The following is a 20,064-nucleotide window of genomic DNA, read 5'->3' as shown; positions in this document are numbered from 1 at the left end:
GCCCTCGCCCGCCTCCACGGGTACTTAACCCGTGGCAAGCGGGTGTGCTGGGGACGTCAAAGGCCGCCCAGCAATAGCTGCCAGGGTGCCTGATTGAGGACCGCCCCCGCCTCCCAACCCACCCCAGGGTTTCAAGACACCCCCCTCCCCCCAAATGACCACCCTAGCCTCACCAGGGCACGACCGATCCCCCTGGTGAGGCAACCCAAACTTACCCACTCTCTCGGGTCCATAGTGTCGGCTGGGCTGCAGTCCCAGCAGTGGCCATGGCTCCTGGTGAGCCTAAGAGCCGCCAGCCTGCTGATTGGCCGGCAGCTCACTGAGGCGGGACCTCCTCCCTCAAATGGGTGGAAGTCCCACCTCGGGCCAATTAAAGCCCGGGGATCCGTAAAATACGGGACAATCCCCGGGCTAGGCGGAAGCGGGTTCGTCACCGACATGTACGTCAGAGAAGGCTCCTGCCTGCCCATTGTAAAATTTCGGCCATTGGTGCAACCTGAGATTATAGACTGGGTCAAATATTTAAATTATGAGTACTGGTTTTCTGGTAGTGACCACTGCAGACAACTACCTGAATAACTTATGTGAGCAATGCCTGGGAGCAAGACATGGGTTTGTCTCACAACAATTGGCACTCTGAGTTTCTTGCTCATAACTGGTTTGATAATTTAAGTTGAATTATACTAAATAAGGCAACTAGAGTTGTTGCATTAAGTATCAGAGAACATAATTAATGGACCAGATTTTGCTTGAATGGAGCATCTCACAGTGGCCCCGTTAGTTAGACATGTTTCGGTTTGAAAAGTTTTTGCCCACAACCTGCTACTGGATATATGAGCTGATAAGAGTATAGCAAGGGCAACAGGGCATCTGGGATCTTGCTGAACAACAAGACAAACAGTGTATCTACTTAACTAATGAGAGTAAAGGATTGAGAAATAAACAGAGGAATGAGATGCAGAGTGAATTAGAGTGGGTGAGTTCAATGTCAAAGGTGTCGAAAAAGAAAAAGAGGGAAAGAAAGATTGGATTAAGAGAGAGAAAAAAAAGTGACGGAAAGGAAAAGTAAGAAAAATATTTGAACAATTTAAAATAAGGCATTTTTGAAATCTCCTAAAACAATTCACAACCTGAAGGATTGAGACTCAACACTAATAATTATTTACTTTCTGGGCAAAAGAGGTTGATTGGCAGCAGTTAACAATTATCACATCGTTAAAAGGATGCTTATACTGTTAATTAATAGGCATAACTTTCTGTGCGAGTTTAATGGGAAACTAATGTGCAAATACAGCAACTTCACGAAAATCACGAGGAGGTTAAGTGTGAGCTGTTGTTTTGGCAAAGCTAATGGCCAGCACCTTGTAGCAATTTGGAATTCGTGGGGTATCTCTTCCTCGCTAGAAGTTGCTGGCTGAGTTGTGCATTAATAACATTGTGCATTATTTAGATGTGTTATTTTATCAGCAAGGCTAGTCCATTATTGTTAGCTAAGAAAATTTAGTTACGGTACAAGACATTAATTTCAACTTAATATTGCCTCTAAAGTCTTGGGAGATTTAAAATTGTCCTTCTATGGCTTTAATTTTTTTCTATAATGAGGTGCATGCAGTAAACTATGGCCTAACCTATGTTTTGCATGAATCTATGATTTCTTTACTCTTGTACTCTATATCCCTATTCATATAACCCAAAATGCTGACAGTCTTTTCTGTGGCTACACCTGCCACAGGGAATTATGTCTTTGAACTCCTAGATCATAGGAACATAGGAACAGGTGTAAGGTATTCAGCCCCTCAAGCCTGTTCTGCCATTCAATTAGATTATGGTAATTTGTACCTTAACTCCATTTACCTGTCTTTATTCTATATTCTTTAATATACTTACCCAACAAAAATCTGTCAATCACAGTCTTGAATATTTCAATTGACACAGCATCCAGTCTTTTGGGGAAAGAATTCTAGATTTCCTCCTGCCTTTGCATGAAAGATGCTTCCTGATTTCACTCCTAAAAGACCTAAGTCTAATTTTAAAGTTATGCCCTCTTGCTCTAAATTCCCTTAGCAGAGGAAATAATTTATGTGTATCTCACTAATCAAATCCTTTTATCATTTTAAACACCTCAAAAAGATAATTGCTGTACCTTCTAAGCCCAAGGAAATACAAATCAAATTTATGCCGGTCATAATTTAACCTCTTAAACCCTGATATAATTCCGGTGAACCTGTCCTATCCCCTTTCCAATACCAATATATCTATCCTGAGGTTTAGTGCCCAAAATTTAAAGCAGTATTCAAGATGTGTAGTAACTGAAGTGTTATGCACAATATCTGGTGTGTTACATGATTAGCTGCTTTGCATGGTGACAGTGGACTGTGTATGACTATGGGCTGGATTCTATGTTGCTGCCGCCGTACTGGCCGTAAAAGGTGGCGGCCTGCAGTGTGAGTTTCACTCCGTGGAGCCGCCGCAACCTTATACGCGGCGGCTCATTAACATGTGCGGGGCGGATCGCACCCCCCCCCCCCCCCACCCCTAGATGACATGGAGGACGTGGGAGAGCTGTCCCTTGCAATGGCGTCCGGCCCCACTGCGCCATTTTTAAAGGGCCCTTACTGACAGTTTAAAGTATTAAAGGGACAGCGCATGTGAACTTATTAAAAATAATTGCAGAAATATTCCCAGCCCCTCTTCCACCTCCCAACAGCATTTCATGTCATTCCTGCCCTCCCCCAAGTACTTACCTTGAATATATGACCTTCGCCCCACCCCCCCCCCGCAAAGTTCATAACCTTTTACCTTTACCCCTTCCCATCACCCCCTGGATCAATCAAGTAAGTTTGACCCCGCTCCCCCCGTCCCACACTGAGAAACTTACCTCCTCCCTCCCCACAGGTGTTGCGCCTCATTTCTCCGGACGAGGATCTGAAAGCGCGTCAGTGCCGGCCACCAGGATGAAGAGCGCGGCGGCACATTAGGAGATGATGGGAAATTCATTAATGCAGGTAAGTTAATTATTTTACATATTTAAATTGAGGTCCCGTTGCTCAGCAGCATGAGGGGGGGCGGCCACCGCAAGGCCTTGCCGCCACTGGCAAGATCGGGATGGGCCCTGCTGGCGTCGAGGTCCGTGATGGGCCTCGCTGGCATCGAGGTCCGTGATGGGCCTCATCCGGGGCAATCTTCATGCCTCCCTCACCACAGATCCTGACATCTAGGCCCCTATAAAATCCAGCCCTGGGTCTGTGGACTTTTATGGAGCACTGACAATAGTTATTTATTGGTTTTGCGAACAGCTCCACTTTGCAGAACTGTTTTAAATTGCATCCTAGCAAGAGAGATCTTGTGGAGTTTTTTTTAGATAACAGCCACCACAGTGATTCCCTTTTCCACCCACTCCCAATCCTATAGAAACCCAGAGTCAATTCAAGTGATGTGTGGAGAATTCCGAATTAAGAGGAAATGTCCATGAAATATGAGGAGAGCATTTAATTTTATTTTCACTTGGGGTGAAAACCTTTACTTTCTCACATTTTGGGTATCACTGAGTCGTGGAGCTCTGTATTATAAAATAGCCTATGTCTCTTAGAGATGAGAGTGACATAACCACATGGATCAGAAAGGTCTCAGGTTCGATCCTGGTCAGTGGTCAGCTAACTGTTCTCACTCAGGGCAGCAAGTGAAGTGCAAACTTTAAGATGTTGCTGTGTAAATCCAAAACACTGTAAAAAAACACTTTTCAGTTTTATTCTATTTCTTTAAAATGTTCTATTTTTGAGGGCTTATTTGAGATGATATACTTTTATTTCCACAGTTTACATCTCTACATATGGTATACTTGCATATAGTTTTCCCACGCATAAATCAAGCATTCCTTATCCTAGCTTACTACTATAGTGTTACGTAATGTGTTGGTGCCACATGAGTAAGTAGCTTTTAAGAATCCCATATCACTCATGCTTCAAAAGCTGGTGCACGTCCCATTTACTGCGACTTGATTGGTTTTATCTTGAAGGTGTTGGTTCTTAGCAAAAGAATTGCACTTGAAATACTGTAGTCTCTTTAGTGCAGAAGGTAATGAGAAAAGGGATGGGAGTTTGCACAATGATTGCTATAGCCATTTGACACAAAATTAAAAAAAAGTATTTTCTACTGCTTCTATCCACTTAATGTAAGAAATCCAGAGTATTTGTAAAAAGGGATTTCTATATCCAGTACTGTAAGTTCACATATTCATAATTTTTAATCAATTAAAAAGAGATGTTTAACAAAAAAGTTTATGTAAACATTTTGTTAATACTTATTACTCATCTATCACAAACTGCTTCTTTAAGGACAACAATACTTTAATTTCATTCTAAAAAGGCTAATTTATGAGAGACAAGGAAGTATTAAATATGTCTTGTTAACCACTGGAAAATTATTGTGAAGTTTCAGCACTGGGTTCAGAATATCTCCGCTCAAATCTGTTTAATTTCTGTTTTAGTCCCCACTAGATTGATAGAAATCAAGATATATTCAGTTTAAAAAAAAATGTGAAACTGAAAAGCAGGTATCAGTAAAAATGACTATGAAGCTTTCAGATTGTTGTAACAACCTAACTGGTTCATTAATGCCCCTTCAGGAGGAAACTTGCCATACTTCCCCGGTGTGGCCTATATGTAACTTTGCTCCTACGTCAGTGTGGTTGACTCTGGAGTGGCCTAGCAAGCCTTTCAGTTATATTAAACCACAGCAGCAGTTCAAGAAAAAGGCCCGTAACCAACTTCTCAGGGGAAGTAGGGATCGGCAATAGATGCCAGTCTTGTCAATGGTGCCCACCTTCCGAGAAGGAATAACAAAATCCATAAAGATGCCAGTGCTGTTGTAACATACACGGTTACTTACTTGAGTGTGCTGAGCTCTGTTAGGGATGGATGGGTCGCCTTGAGATAGCTCTCACGTCGTGCAGAAATCTTTGGAGAAGGTTTAGGGCTGGTGTCTGAGTCCCCACTGTCATCATCTCCCATTGCTTTAATGTAGCTGCCACTGCGCATTCGCCGACAAGGAATTTCATCTTCTTTGCCTTGTGGAGAATAACCACTCCATTCATCTTGTGGAACCTAATTAAATATAACACAGTGATGTGACATATTGCATTTCTGGGTTGGTGGAAAAAGATTTCAAAATATTGAACAATTGGAACAATAAGTGACAGTGTATTTATATCATTTTGACTAAACTAATGTTCAAATACGGTGGAATCAGTTATCGAAGAAAGAGTATGCTTCTTGGCCTACCTGAGGCTGTAATTCAAAATGTAAAAGAGCACCCTATCAGTGGTACTGGCAATTAGTGTTCAGTATATTTCTGACAAGTATTTAGAAAGGTAATTAGAAGGGATATGGAGGATAACTGGCAATAAATAATTTTCCAACCCCAGATATTTGTTTCCACTTCCTGCTGGAATATGTTTTTGAATGGAAGGTATTGAAATGTAAAACATAATTTTTTGTGTGTTAGATTTCAGTGTTTGGTAAATAAATTCAGCAGAATATTGCCCTTTCCTTTTTCCAACAGTTTAAAATGCAGGTAAGACATTGGCAGATTTTACTTTGCATGGATTTGACCATTTGCTATAAAACAGATTTTTATTTAAAGAAAGGATTATTTTCCATAGCTGTCTCCAGAATCTCAGCCAAGTGGACATTCTCCAAGTATGGACCTAGACAGTGGGCTGGGTTTTAAGAAGTCCATGACGTCAAGATCCGTGGCGGGGATGTGGGGGAATGCCTGAAGATGGCCCTAGATGAGGCCAACCACGTACCTTGATGCTGGCAGGGCGCGGCCCGATAGTACCGGTGGCGGCGAGACCTCGTGGCAGTTTTCCCTTCCTCGGCGATGGGACCGCAATTTAAATAGTTAATTAAATTTTAAAAACCTGAATAAATTAAGTTCACGTCGCCTCCTGATGTCCTGCCACGATCTTCACCCTGGTGGCTGACACTGCCCTGCCTTCATTTCCCCATCCAGGGAAATGAGGCACAACACTGGTGGGGAGGGGGGAGGTAAGTTTATCTGTGCGAGGGGGTGGGGGAACGGGGTCAAATTAACGTCATGGGTGTAGGGGATCGTGAGAAGGGTTGCAGGTGAAAGTTTGTGCATTATTCGGGGGGTGGAGGGGGGAAAGTCAGATGGTAAAGGTAAGTGTTGTGGGGGGTGGGGTGGGAAAAGGGCAAATAATTAATTGTTATTAGTGAGGTGGGAGAAGGGCGAACAAAATGTATTTATTTTTTTAAATTCCATTTAACTTTAAATATTTAAATGTCCTGGTAGGGCTGACAGCCCTTTAAAAATGGTGTCAGTGCCTGCATACAGGCAGCTGACATCATTGCCGGGGACGGGTGAGGGGTGGGGGCAGCCTGCCCCAGTTATTTAAATGATCTGCCGCATTTGGAATTGCAGCAGCTCTTTGGCGTCTGGTCCACATGGGCGGACAGCCACTTTTTTCACCCACCACCAATTTCGGTTGGTGAACAATCTGGTTCAGCCTCAGACAGTTGCCGGGGAAAGGGATGGAGTCGGTGGCTAAGGAACGGACCTCCAGGCAAGTGAACTGTCCCCCGCTGCCTGCAGGGATCTGGAGGCTGACTGTAAAGTCCCAGTCAGCGGGTAGGTAGCTCTGCTGCCCCTGCCCCCACCCCGCATCCTTCCTCTGCCAAAATGGCTCAGGACTGGGTTAGAGCCCGGGAACTGGCATGCTGGCCAGCAGGGCTATTTTTAATGCCTGCCCGCCTCCGATCCCAAGCCTGGTCCGAGCTGAAAATCCAGCCCCTAAGCTCTACAATTCCCTCCCTAAACCTCACCACTTCACTTCCTCTATTTCCTCCTTTAAGATACTTCTTAAAACTTACTTCTTTGATTAAACTTTTAGTCCTAATATCTCCTTATGTGGCTTGGTGTCAGATGTTGTTTTGTAATGTTCCTGTGAAGTGCATTGGGACATTTTACTACGTTAACAGCACTATATAAGTACAAGTTATTTTTGAGCCCAGTCCTGTCCTTGATTTGCTCATATACATATTTTTCAGCGGAAGCCACTAGAGAAGTCAGCAGTAGGAACTGTGGCTAACTTTTCTTTTCTCAAACTCCGGTGCATGGAGGTGATTCAGATTGGTCCAACTATTGCCCTTACCAAGTTGTCACATCACAGACTCAGAATGAAACCTGGTACCATTCTGGTCTGCCTTTCCTATTCAAAGTCCTGGAAAGTGTTTTTGCCTCCCAAAATGTGCCCATCTTCCCCACAACTCCATGGTTGAGCCACTGCAATCAGGTTTCCACCCCTGGCACAGCACTGAAACCGCCCTACCAAAGTCACAAATGATATCCTAGATATCCTATGTAATTGTAACCGTGGGTGAATTATCCTTCATCATCCTTCCCAACTTGTTGACATCCTCCTCCAAACCCCCTTCTGCAATATGCAGGTGGGTGGGACTGCCCTTGTTCCATTCTTAACGATCCAATTGTAGCTAGAAAAACTTCTGCAATGGCCTCTCTTCCCACTGCCCCCCCCCCCACCCCTCACCATTACCTCTGGAGACCCCAAAGGAGTTATTCTTGACCTGCTCCTATTTCTCTTCAACATGTTGCCTCTTGGCAACATCATCCAAAAACTCATCAGGTTCCATATGTACATATATAAATCCCAGTTCTACCTCACCACCACCACCTCGCATAACCCCTCCACTGCTACTTGTCCAACAACCAGTATTGGATGAATAGAAATTTCTTCCAGTTACATGTATTGGGAAGACCCAAGCCATTGTCTTCAGTCCTCGCCACAAGCTTCGTTCCTTAGCCATCAACTCCATCCCTTTCCTGGCAACTGTCTGAGGCTGAACCAGATTATTTGCAACCTTTTTCGCAACCAGTTGTATTTGACCCTGAGCTTAGCTTCCAATGCCACATTCTATTCATCAATAAGGCTATCTACTTCCACCTCCATAACATCGCCTGTCTCCACCCAAGCTTCAGTTCATCTGCTAATGAAACCCTCACCTTTGCCTTTGTTATCTTTAGATTTAACTATTCTAATACTGGCATCCCATCTTCCACCCTTCAGAAACTTCAGCTTATCCAAAACTCTTCTGCCTGTATCCTAATTCGCACCAAGTCTCATTTACACATCAGCCCTGACCTACATTGTCTCCTGGTTAAGCAATGACTTGACTTTAAAATTTTCTTCCATGTTTTCTCCATAGCCTCACACCTCCCTATCTCTGTAATTTCCTCCAGCCCTACAGCCCTCCAAGATCTCTGCTCTCCTCCAATTTTGGTCTCTTGCGCATCCCCGATTTTCTTTGCTTCAATTTGGACGGCCATGGCTGTAGACTCTATATAAGTGACAACTCTGAATGCCTAGGCCAAAAACTCTGGAATTCACTCCCTAAATCTCTCAACCTCTCTTTCCTCCTTTAAGATGCTCCTTAAAACTATTCCTCATGTGGCTTAGTGTCAAATTTTGATTCATAATGCTTCTGTGAAGTGTCTTTGGATGTTTTAATATGTCAAAAGTGCAATATTAATGCAAATTTCTGTTGTTGTTGCATAGTTCAATACAGTGCTCCATTTCCAGCAATTCATTCTATATGTAAACAATCTGGATTTGCGAACAGATTGGAGTGTATTCAAGTTTGCACTTGGAACTCAGCTAGGAAGATTTTTTTCTCTATAGTACTTGGTAAGATGAGACCAGGTACAAATCATTAAGCTAAGGTCATCGACCTGAAATGTTAACTTTGTTTCTCTCTCCACAGATGCTGCCTGACCTGCTGAGTATTTCCCGCACTTTCTGTTTGTGTTTCAGATTTCCAGCATTCACAGTAATTTGCTTTTGGATAAATCATTAAGCTGATTTATTTCAGTGATGGTGAATATACAGAGCAACTATTATTATCAGGCTCACTTGATTCAATCAGTACAACTTGTCTTCATGTAATAAAGAAGAGTACATTGCACTTCCCCACATTGATGGGCCATCTCGCTCGACTTAAAATAGCTTCCGACTAATTTTCTGCATTCTAAAGATCTGAGCCTGGTGAATGTTTGCCCTCACTGCTTTCTGTGTAAAGATATGACTGTCAGTGAGTGTCTCTGTTCTTATTTATTTATCTTCCTACATTCACAACCTGAAAGAAGGGCCTATGTTAGACAACCCTTGACAAGGGGAGGCGGTGGTGTAGTAGTATTGTCACTGGATTAATAAATCAAAGACCGAGGGTCTTACTCTGGGCCATGGGTTTGAATCCCACCACAGCAGAAGGTGGAATTTGAATTCAATTAATAAAAAAAAATCTGGAATTAAAAAGCTAATCTAAGGATGACCATGAAACCATTGTCAGTTGTTATAAAAACCCATCTGGTTCAATAATGTCCTTTGGAGAAAGAAATTTGCTGTCCTCACCTGGTCTGGCCTACATGTGACTCCAGACCCACGGCTCTTGAAATGGCCTAGCAAGCCACGCAGTTGTATCTAATCGCTATGAAGTCAATAAAAAGGAATGAAACCAGATGGATTACCCGGCATTGACCTAGGCACTGGAAATGACTACAGCAAACTCAGCCCTTTCGACCCTGCAAAGTCCTCCTTACTAACATCTGGGGGCTTGTGCCAAAGGTGGGAGAGCTGTCCCACAGACTAGTCAAGCAACAGCCTGACACCGTCATACTCACGGAATCATACCTGACAGACAATGTCCCAGACACTGCCATCACTATCCCTGGGTATGTCCTGTCGGGCAGGACAGACCCAGCAGAGGTGGCGGCACAGTGGTATACAGGAGGGAGGGAGTTGCCCTGGGAGTCCTCAACATCGACTCCGGACCCCATGAAGTCTCATGGCATCCAGCCAAACATGGGCAAGGAAACCTCCTGCTGATTACCACCTACCGCCCTCCCTCAGCTGCTGAGTCAGTACTCCTCCATGTTGAACACGACTTGGAGGAAGCACTGAGAGTGGCAAGGGTGCAGAATGTACTCTGGGTGGGGAACTTCAAAGTCCATCACCAAGAGTGGCGCAGTGGCACCACTGCTGGCTGAGTCATAAAGGACATAGCTGCTAGACTGGGACTGCAGCATGTGGTGATGGAAAAACATACTTGACCTCATCCTCACCAATCAGCCTGCCGCAGATGCATCTGTCCATGACAGTATTGGTAGGATTGACCACCACAGAGTCCTTGTGGAGACAACGTCCCGCCTTCACATTGAGGATTAAGTCCATCGTGTTGTGTGGCACTATCACCGTGCTAAATGGGATAGATTTCAAACAGATCTAGCAATGCAAAACTGAGCATCCACGAGGCGCTATGAGCCATCAGCAGCAGCAGAATTGTACTCAACCACAATCTGTGACCGAATTTCCCCCACTCTACCATTACCATCAAGCCAAGAGACCAACCCTGGTTCAATGAAGAATGCTGAATGGCATGCCAGGAGCAGCACCCAGGCATACCTCAAAATGAGGTGTCAACCTGGTGAAGCTACAACAGAGGATTACTTGTGTGCCATACTGCATAAGTAGCATGCGATAGACAGAGCTAAGCGATCCCATAACCAACGGATCAGATCTAAGCTCTGTAGTCCTGCCACATCCAGCCGTGAATGGTGGTGGACAATTAAACAACTAACTCAAGGAGATGGCTCCACAAATATCCCCATCCCCAATGATGGGGGAGCCCAGCACATCAGTGTGAAAGATAAGGTGGAAGCACTTGCAACAACCTTCAGCCAGAAATGCCACGTTGATGATCTATCTCGGCCTCCTCCTGAAGTTCCCAGCATCACAGATGCCAGACTTCAGCCAATTCGATTCACACCGCATGATATCAAGAAACGAATGAAGGCACTGGATACTGCAAAAGCTATAGGCCCTGACAATATTCCGGCAATAGTACTGAAGACCGATGCTCCAGAACTTGCCGCGCCCCTAGCCAAGCTGTTCCAGTACAGCTACAACACTGGCATCTACCCGGCAATGTGGAAATTATCGCCCCACCAGTCTACTCTCAATCATCAGTAAAGTGATGGAAGGTGTCATCAAGTAGCACTTGCTTTGCAATAACCTGCTCAGTGACGCTCAGTTTGGGTTCCGCCAGGGCCACTCAGCTCCTGACCTCATTACAGCCTTGGTTCAAACATGGACAAAAGAGCTGAACTCAAGAGGTGAGGTGAGAGTGACTGCCCTTGACATCAAGGCAGCATTTGACCGAGTATGGCATCAAGGAGCCCGAGCAAAACTGAAGTCAATGGGATTTAGAGGGAAAACTCTCTGCTGGTTGGAGTCATAGCTAGCACAAAGGAAGATGGTTGTGGTTGTTGGAGGTCAATCATCTGAGCTCCTGGACATTACTGTAGGAGCTCCTCAGGGTAGTGTCCTAGGCCCAACCATCTTCAGCTGCTTCATCAATGACCTTCCTTCAATCATTAGGTCAGAAGTGGGGATGTTCGCTGATGATTGCACAATGTTCAATGTAGATATGCAGCAAGACTTGGACAATATCCAGGCTTGGGCTGATAAGTGGCAAGTAACATTCGTGCCACACAAGTGCCAGGCCATCTCCAACAAGAGAGAATCTAACCATCTCCCCTTGACATTCAAAGGCATTACCATCGCTGAATCCCCCACTATCAACATCCTAGGGGTTACCATTGACCAGAAACTGAACTGGAGTAGCCATATAAATACCATGGCTACAAGTGCAGGTCAGAGGCTAGGAATCCTGTGGCGAGTAACTCATCTCCTGACTCCCCAAAGCCTGTCCACCATCTACAAGGCACAAGTCAGGAATGTGATGGAATACTCTCCACTTGCCTGGATGGGTGCAGCTCCAACAACACTCAAGAAGCTCGACACCATACAGGACAAAGCAGCCCGCTTGATTGACACCCCACCCACAAACATTCACTTCCTCCATCACCAATACACAATGGCAGCAGTGTGTACCGTCTACAAGATGCACTGCAGCAATGCACCAAGGCTCCTTAGACAGCACCTTCCAAACCCACGACCTCGACCAACTAGAAGGACAAGGGCAGCAAATGCATGGGAACACCACCACCTGCAAGTTCCCCTCCAAGTCATACACCATCCTGACAAGGAACTATATTGCCGTTCCTTCACTGTCGCTAGGTCAAAATCCTGGAACTCCCTTCCTAACAGCACTGTGGATGTCCCTAACTCACATGGCTTGCAGCGGTTCAAGAAGGCAGCTTACCACCACCTTCACAAGGGCAATTAGGGATGGGCAATAAATGGTCGCCTTGCCACCGATGCCCACATCCCATGAATGAATAAAAGAAAGTGCCTGCAACCAAGAACTTCTGAACACAGTGTGTATGAAGTGTTTATCAATTACTTATTGTTTGCAGTCTTTTGGGGAAACCACTTCAAAGTCTTTCTCATTAGCATTTTAACTTTTTGTTTTTAGCTCCAGAGGGAATTCACTGTCCTGTTATATTCATTTTGGTAACATTAATATCACGTTAGATCTGCCCTCTACAACAACAACAACTTGTATTTATGTAATGTGTTGTGATCCTGTAGTTTTTATTTCCGGAAGAATGCAGTGTGCCTTTAAGGCTGGAAAAGGAGCAGTACTGCTTTATGGCAACAAGCTCCAGAGACTGTGATTCAAAGTTTGCATTCTGGTTGCCCCAGGATACAGCCACTCAGAGACTGAGAATCAAGAGATACATAGGTACATGGATGATAGTAGAATGAAGGGTATGTAGGTAGTTTGATCTTAGAGTAGGTTAAAGGGTCAGCACAACATCGTGGGCCGAAGGGCCTGTACTGTGCTGTACTGTTCTATGTTCTATTGTTGCCGATTGACATTTGAAACTAGTTGAAAAACTGCCTTTTGAGACACAGTTAACAGAGATATGCAGACCATCTGCCAGCATGTACTGAAGGAAAGAGAGCTCTCTCTCGGTTATTTAAAACCTATTTATTATACTCTCAGAATTCTGATGTCAAGCCTGATTAACTTCTTAAAAGAAAATAACCAAATTCCTTTAACTACTGAACTGTAATTGCTGAAATTCATCGCTGGAAAAGACGAGCGGCACAGTGGCGCAGTGGTTAGCACCGCAGCCTCGCAGCTCCAGTGACCCGGGTTCAATTCTGGGTACTGCCTGTGTGGAGTTTGCAAGTTCTCCCTGTGTCTGCGTGGGTTTCCTCCGGGTGCTCTGGTTTCCTCCCACATGCCAAAGACTTGCAGGTTGATAGGTCAATTGGCCATTATAAATTGCCCCTAGTATAGGTAGGTGATAGGGACAGGTGGGGATGTGGTAGGAATATGGAATTAGAGTAGGATTAGTATAAATGGGTGGTTGATGGTCGGCACAGACTCAGTGGGCCGAAGGGCCTGTTTCAGTGCTGTATCTCTAAAAAAAAAGAGCATCAATTCAATTGCTTAATTAGACTACGAACTGTTTTACTGTTGAAGAACCCTATTTTTCCCATTGGATAGCAGTGAGGGCTTCAAGCAACCTTGAACTATTCCACATTGGAAGATTTCACTTTGTCAGGAGAGTAAATATGCAAGGACACCAATTTTTTTCTATTTTAAATGTTGTTTATATTTTAGTAGTGTTTAACAATTTAATTTTTCTAATTAAACAGTTCATTTGTTGATCAAAAGACACCTGGTTTGGTTAGCTGCATTCGGGGGTTATTAGATGGCACAATTTAGCTGGGTCTTTCTTTAATTTGAAAAGTTTAAAAATGATATTTTAGGCGATCTGTGCAGGGACGGGACTGAATCAACAGTACATTTCTCCCAATCAATCAGTATCGTATATTCGATTGGGGGCTTTGACTTGAGCGGGCGATCGTAACAAATGCCTTTAATGTAATAAAACATCCCAAAGTGGTTCAAAAAATATGACATTGAGCCACATAAAACAGTATTAGGGCAGATGACAAAAGTTTGGAAAAAGGGTTAGGTTTCAAGGAGCATCTTAAAGGAGGAACATAAGGTTGAGAGGTGAGAAGAGGTTCATGGAGCAAATTCCAGACCTTAGGGCCCAGGCAGCTGAACCACAGCTACCAATGGTGGTACGATTATAATCAGGGATACTCAAGAGGCTGGAATCAGAGGAGTATGGATCTATTTTGTTTGCACTGGAGTGCTGATTTGGGTTGCATTCGAGTGCTGAAGTAGAAGTTTGGAGACTGAGGGTAATTAAGGGTTAATTTTTAACTTAAGTCTAGTCTGTCTTTTATTCAGCAGATTAACTTAACAGTTGCTGTTTGGGTTGGAGAAGGTGAGTTTTAAACCAGCTTTAAACAGGGTTCACTCAGGCTCTGCTTGCAGCTGCACCTGGTTAATTAGAGAATTGGCTTAAACCAGTTTTCAGGGGCTAGAGTCAGTCAGTATAAAAGTGGGCCGTCTTACAGTGCTGACCTTGTTTGTACAGGAGTGCTGACTTGAATTGCATTAGAGTGCTGAAATGGAAGTTTGGTGACTGAGGAAGTTCGGTGACGAGGGAGTGAGGAGCTCCTTTCATTTCCTACCTGTTCTCAAAGAGCATGAGGGGAGCCGAGAGTTTCCAAAGAGCACAGCTGACTGGTAAATAAGTCCTGGTGGGTATTTTTCATCCTGGATTGAATTGTAAGTCATTGTTTGAGCAAGACTTAGTTGTTTTTCTAAATTATAATAGTCTTCTAAAGTTTTAAATTTAAAGGGTTTAGTCATGACAGGAGAGCTTAAAGCCATGGCTTGCTCCTCTTGCTGCATGTGGGAATCTGGGAACATTTCCAGTCCCCGGGACCAGCATGTGTGCAGGAAGTGTGTCCAGCTACAGCTCCTGGAAGCTCGGGTTTCAGAGCTGGAACGGTGGCTGGAAACACTGTGGAGCATCCGTGAGTCTGAGAGCATTGTGGATAGCACGTATAGAGAGGTGGTCACACCGCAGCTGAAGGGACTTGAGGAAGGAAGGGAATGGGTAACCACCAGGCAGTCCAAGAGAAACAGGCAGGTAGTTCAGGAGTCCCCTGGGGTCCCGCTTGCAAATCGGTATTCCATTTTGGAGGCTGATGAGGCTGGTTCCTCCAGTGAGTGCGGACAGAGCCAAGCTTCTGGCACCGCAAGCAGCCTGTCTGTACAGGAAGGGGGAAAGAGAGGAAGAGCAATAGTAAGCGGGGATTCTATAGTCAGGGGAACAGATAGGTGCTACTGTGGCTGTCAAGGTGACTCCAGGATGGTGTGTTGCCTCCCTGGTGCCAGTGTCTGCAATGTCACTGAACGGCTGCAGGGGATCCTGAAGGGGGAGGGTGATGAAGCAGAGGTCATGGTACATGTTGGTACCAATGACATAGGTAGAAAGAGGGATGAGGTCTTGCATCAAGAATTCAGGGAGTTAGGCAGTAGACTAAAAAGCAGGACCTCTCGGGTTATAATCTCTGGATTACTCCCAGTGTCACGTGCTAGCGAGTACAAAAATAGGAGAATAGCACAGATGAATGCGTGGCTTAAGAGTTGGTGCAGGAGGGAGGGTTATAGATTGCTGGACCAGTGGGACCGTTTATGGGGAAGGTGGGACCTGTACAAGTGGGACGGTCTACATATGAACCAGAGGGGGACTAATATCCTTGCTGGTGGGTTTGCTAGTGCTATTGGGAAAAGTTTAAACTAATTTGGCAGGGGAGGGGATGCAGACTCCTAGCAGAATAGGGACACAGCTTAACCCAGGAAAGCAAACAAGTCAGAGGGAATACAGTGGAAGTAAGTTTCAAGGGAGTAAGACCAGGATGGAAGGCCTCTACTTTAATGCCAGAAGTATTGCAGGTAAAACTGATGAGTTAAGGGCAAGGAACTGTGATATAGTAGCCATCACGGAGACATGGTTGAGGGAGGGGCAGGATTGGCAGCTCAATATCCCGGGATATAGAATCTTCAGGCAAGACAGAGGAGGGGGTAAAAGAGGAGGGGGCATTGCAATATTTGTTCAGGAGTCAGTTACTGCAGTAAGGAGAGATGATATCTTGGAAGGGGCATCAAATGAAGATTTATGGGTAGAGTTTAGGAATAAAAAAGGGACAGCCACATTGCTAGGTGTTTATAATAGACCCCCAGATAGTCAGCGGGAAATTGAGGAGAAAATTATATGCACAATTTGCAGAAGTGTGCAAAAATAATAGGGTAATTATATTGGGTGATTTCAACTTTCCCAACATTAATTGGGATAGTCATCGTGTTAAGGGCTTAGATGGAGTGGAGTTCTTAATGTATACAGGAGAACTTTTTAGCTCAATATGTAGAGGATCCAACTAGGGAGGGTGCAGTGCTGGACCTAATTCTGGGGAATGAAGCCGGACAGGTGGTTGATGTGTTGGTGGGGGTGCATTTTGGTGATAGCGATCATAACATGGTACAATTTAAGCTTCTTATGGAGAAAGAAATAGCCAAGTAGCAAAAAAACGTTTACGATTGGGGGAGAGTGAATTTTAGTAAAATAAGGCAGGATCTGGTCAAGGTAGACTGGAAAGAGTTACTTGCAGGGAAATCTACAGTAGAGCAGTGGGGGGCATTCAAAAAGGAAATGGGGAGGGTACAGGCCCAACATGTTCCCTCTAGGGTAATAGGTAGGAGCAACAAGCCCAGAGAACCATGGATGACCAGAAACATTCAGGGTACGATGAGAAGGAAAAGAGAGGCTTTTAGCAAATACAAGGAGAGCAAATCAACAGAAGCATTAGTGGAGTACAGAAAGTGTAGGATGGAGCTTAAGAAAGCATTTAGGAGAGCAAAGAGGGGATGTGAGAAATCTCTGGCTGGTAAAAGTAGGGAAAATCCCAAGATATTCTATAAGTATATCAATGGGAAGAGGATAACCAGGGAAAGAGTAGGACCCATTAGGGACCAAGGGGAAAATTTGTGGGTGGAGCCAGAGGACATTGGTAGTGTGTTGAACGAATACTTCACATCTGTCTTCACCCAAGAGAATGAGGATGTAGATATGGAACTTAGAGAGAGAGACTGTGAGGTTCTTGAGCAAATTGTCATAGGGAGTGAAAAGGTATTGGAGGTTTTGGCAGGCTTAAAAGTGGACAAATCTCCAGGTCTGGATGATTTGTGTCCCAGGATGCTGTGGGAGGCGAGGGTGGAGATTGCAGGGGCTCTGACCCTAAGTTTTAATTCCTCTCTGGCCACGGGGGAGGTGTCAGAGGACTGGAGAACAGCTAATGTAGTCTCACTATTTAAGAAAGGTTGTAGAGATAAGCCAGGGAACTACAGACCAGTGAGTCTCACATCAGTGGTAGGGAAACTATTGGAGAACATTTTGAAGGAGAGAATCTATCTCCACTTGGAGAGGCAAAATTTGATTAGGAATAGTCAGCATGGCTTTGTGAGAGGGAGGTCATGCCTAACAAATTTGATTGAATTTTTTGAGCATGTGACCAGGTGTGTAGATGAGGGTAGTGCAGTTGATGTAGTTTACATGTATTTCAGCAAAGCCTTTCACAAGGTCCCACATGGGAGACTTATCAAGAAAGAAAATGCACATGGGCTACAGGGTAACTTGATAAGGTGGATTCAAAATTGGCTTAGCTGTAGGAGACAGAGTGATGACAGATGGCTGTTTTAGTGACTGGAAGCCAGTGTCCAGTGGTGTACCACAGGGATCTGTGCTGGGTCCCCTATTGTTTGTCATTTATATAAACGACATAGATGACTATGTGGGGGGTAGGATCAGTAAGTTCGCGGATGACACAAAGTTTGGCCGAGTGGTTAACAATGAGGTGGAGTGTCTTAGGTAACAGGAAGATATAGATGGGATAGTCAAATGGGCAGAAAAGTGGCAGATGGAATTTAACGCTGAAAAGTGTGAGGTGATACACTTTGGAAGGAGAAATGTGACACGGAAGTATTCAATGAATGGCCTGACACTGGGAAGTTCCGAGGAACAAAGGGACCTTGTTTGTCCATCGATCTCTGAAGGCAGAAGGGCAGGTTAATAGGGTGGCGAAAATGGCATATGGGACACGTGCCTTTATCAATTGAGGCATAGATTACAAAAGCAGGGAGGTCATTTTGGAGTTGTACAGGACTTTGGAAAGGCCACAGCTGGAGTACTGTGTGCAATTCTGGTTGCCACATTATAGGAAGGATGTGATTACATTGGAGGGGGTGCAGAGGGAACATTTAAGCTATGAAGAGAGGTTGGATAGGCTTGGGTTGTTTTTTGCTGGAGCAGAGAAGACTGAGGGGTGACCCGATCGAGGTGTACAAGATTATGAGGGGCATGGACAGGGTGGATAGGGAGCAGCTGTTCCCCTTAGTTGAAGGGTCAGTTACGAGGGGTCACAAGTTTAAGGTGAGGGGCGGGAGGTTTAAGGGGGATTTGAGGAAGAACTTTTTGACCCAGAGGGTGGTGACGGTCTGGAGTGCCCTGCCTGGGAGGGTGGTAGAGGCAGGTTGCCTCACATCCTTTAAAAAGTACCTGGATGAGCACTTGGCACGTCATAACATTCAAGGCTATGGGCCAAGTGCTGGCAATTGGGATTTGGTAGACAGGTCAGGTGTCTTTAATGCATCGGTGCAGACTCGATGGGCCGAAGGGCCTCTTCTGCACTGTATTATTCTGCACTTGATTCTGCGATTGATTCTCTGTGAGGCAGGGGGGGCCTGAGGATAGCTCCAGGTGAGGCCTGCCATGTTCCTCGGTGGCGGCAGGGCATCGTGGCAGCCCCCCCGCCGCTCGACAACGGGACCACAATCACCATATTCAAATTAATAAAATGAACACATTTACATATTCTGGCCTCAGATCATGAGGACCCGCCGTGATCTTTGGTGCAGTGAGCCGGCACTCCCGTGCCTTTGGATCCCTGTCCAGGGAAACGAGGCACCACACTGGTGGGGACAGGGGAGGAGGTAAGTTTATCAGTGCTTGGAGGGGGTGGAAACGGGGTCAAATTAACGTCATGGGTGTAGGGGATGGTGGGAAGGGTTGTAATTTAAACTTTGTGCAGTTTGGGGGCGGGGGAGACAGACAGATATTAAAACTAAATGTTTTGATGGGGTCGGGCAATTAGTTAATGTAATTGTTATGGGGAGGTGGTGGCATCGTGGTAATTTCACTAGCCTAGTAATCCAGAGCCCAGGCTAATGCTCTGGTGACATGGGTTCAAATCCCACCATGGCAGATGGTGCAATTTGAACTCAATTAATAAATTTGGGATTTAAAAAAGCCAGTCTAATGGTGACCATGAAACATTGTCCATTGTTGTAAAAACCCATCTGGTTCACTCATGTCCTTCTGGGAAAGAAATCTGCCATCTTTACCTGGTCAGGCCTACATGTGACCTCAGACCCACAGCAATGTGGTTGACTCTTAAATATGCCCTCTGAAATGACCTAGCAAGCCACTCTGTTCAAGGGCAATTAGGGATGAGCAATAAATGCTGGCTCAGCCAGCAATGCCCACATTCCACAAAACAAATAAACAAGAAAAAGGGAGGGAGAGGGGCAAAAGAAATTTATTCATTAAATTTTATTAAATATATCTATTTAAATAAGCTGGCAGGGCTGATTCCTCTCTGAAAATGACGTCACGCCTACACACAGGCATGTGATGCCATTGCCAGGGACGGACAACCCGACCCCTCCATGTGATTGGGTGGAGTGCGGGTTGCTCCAGCTATTTAAATGAGCCACCGTGCTTAAGAAAGTGGCGGCTCTTTGGTTTGTCAGTTTTTGAGCTCGCTGCCGAGCTCATAGAATCCAGCCCTTTAAAACAGGGGCTGGATTTTAAGCAGCCCTCAAAGTTGAGGTCTATGGCGGCGCTGGGGGTGGGGGGAGCCCTGAAGATGGCTCCGGATGAGCCCTGCCACAGACCTCAATGCCAACAGGGCTCGGCCCGATCCTACCGGTGGCGGCTTGGGTTGGGGAAGGTCAGATGTTTAAGGTAAGTGTTTTGGTAGGGGGAAGGGCAAATAGTTAATGTAATTGTTATTGGGGATGTGGGTGAGGGGCAAAAGAAATATATTTATTTAATTTGATTGAATATGTC

The 20,064-nt window shown here is 45.0% G+C and overlaps 1 protein-coding gene across 2 annotated transcripts in view; it reads right to left on the bottom strand.

The window, feature by feature from the left end:
• The window catches only part of dlgap1a (discs, large (Drosophila) homolog-associated protein 1a), a 293,260-nt gene that overhangs the window by 238,852 nt on the left and 34,344 nt on the right, over positions 1–20,064 (bottom strand). For both annotated transcript variants that reach the window (XM_068031686.1, XM_068031685.1), the window contains exon 2: positions 4,888–5,102. In XM_068031686.1, coding sequence (XP_067887787.1) covers positions 4,888–5,102 — 215 coding nt within the window. The remainder of the gene's footprint in view (positions 1–4,887; positions 5,103–20,064) is intronic.

Source organism: Heterodontus francisci, chromosome 5, assembly GCF_036365525.1.
Source record: "Heterodontus francisci isolate sHetFra1 chromosome 5, sHetFra1.hap1, whole genome shotgun sequence".
Taxonomy (NCBI): Eukaryota; Metazoa; Chordata; class Chondrichthyes; order Heterodontiformes; family Heterodontidae; genus Heterodontus; species Heterodontus francisci.
Note: the sequence above shows the minus strand (reverse complement) of the source record. Positions and strands in the feature narration are given on the sequence as shown.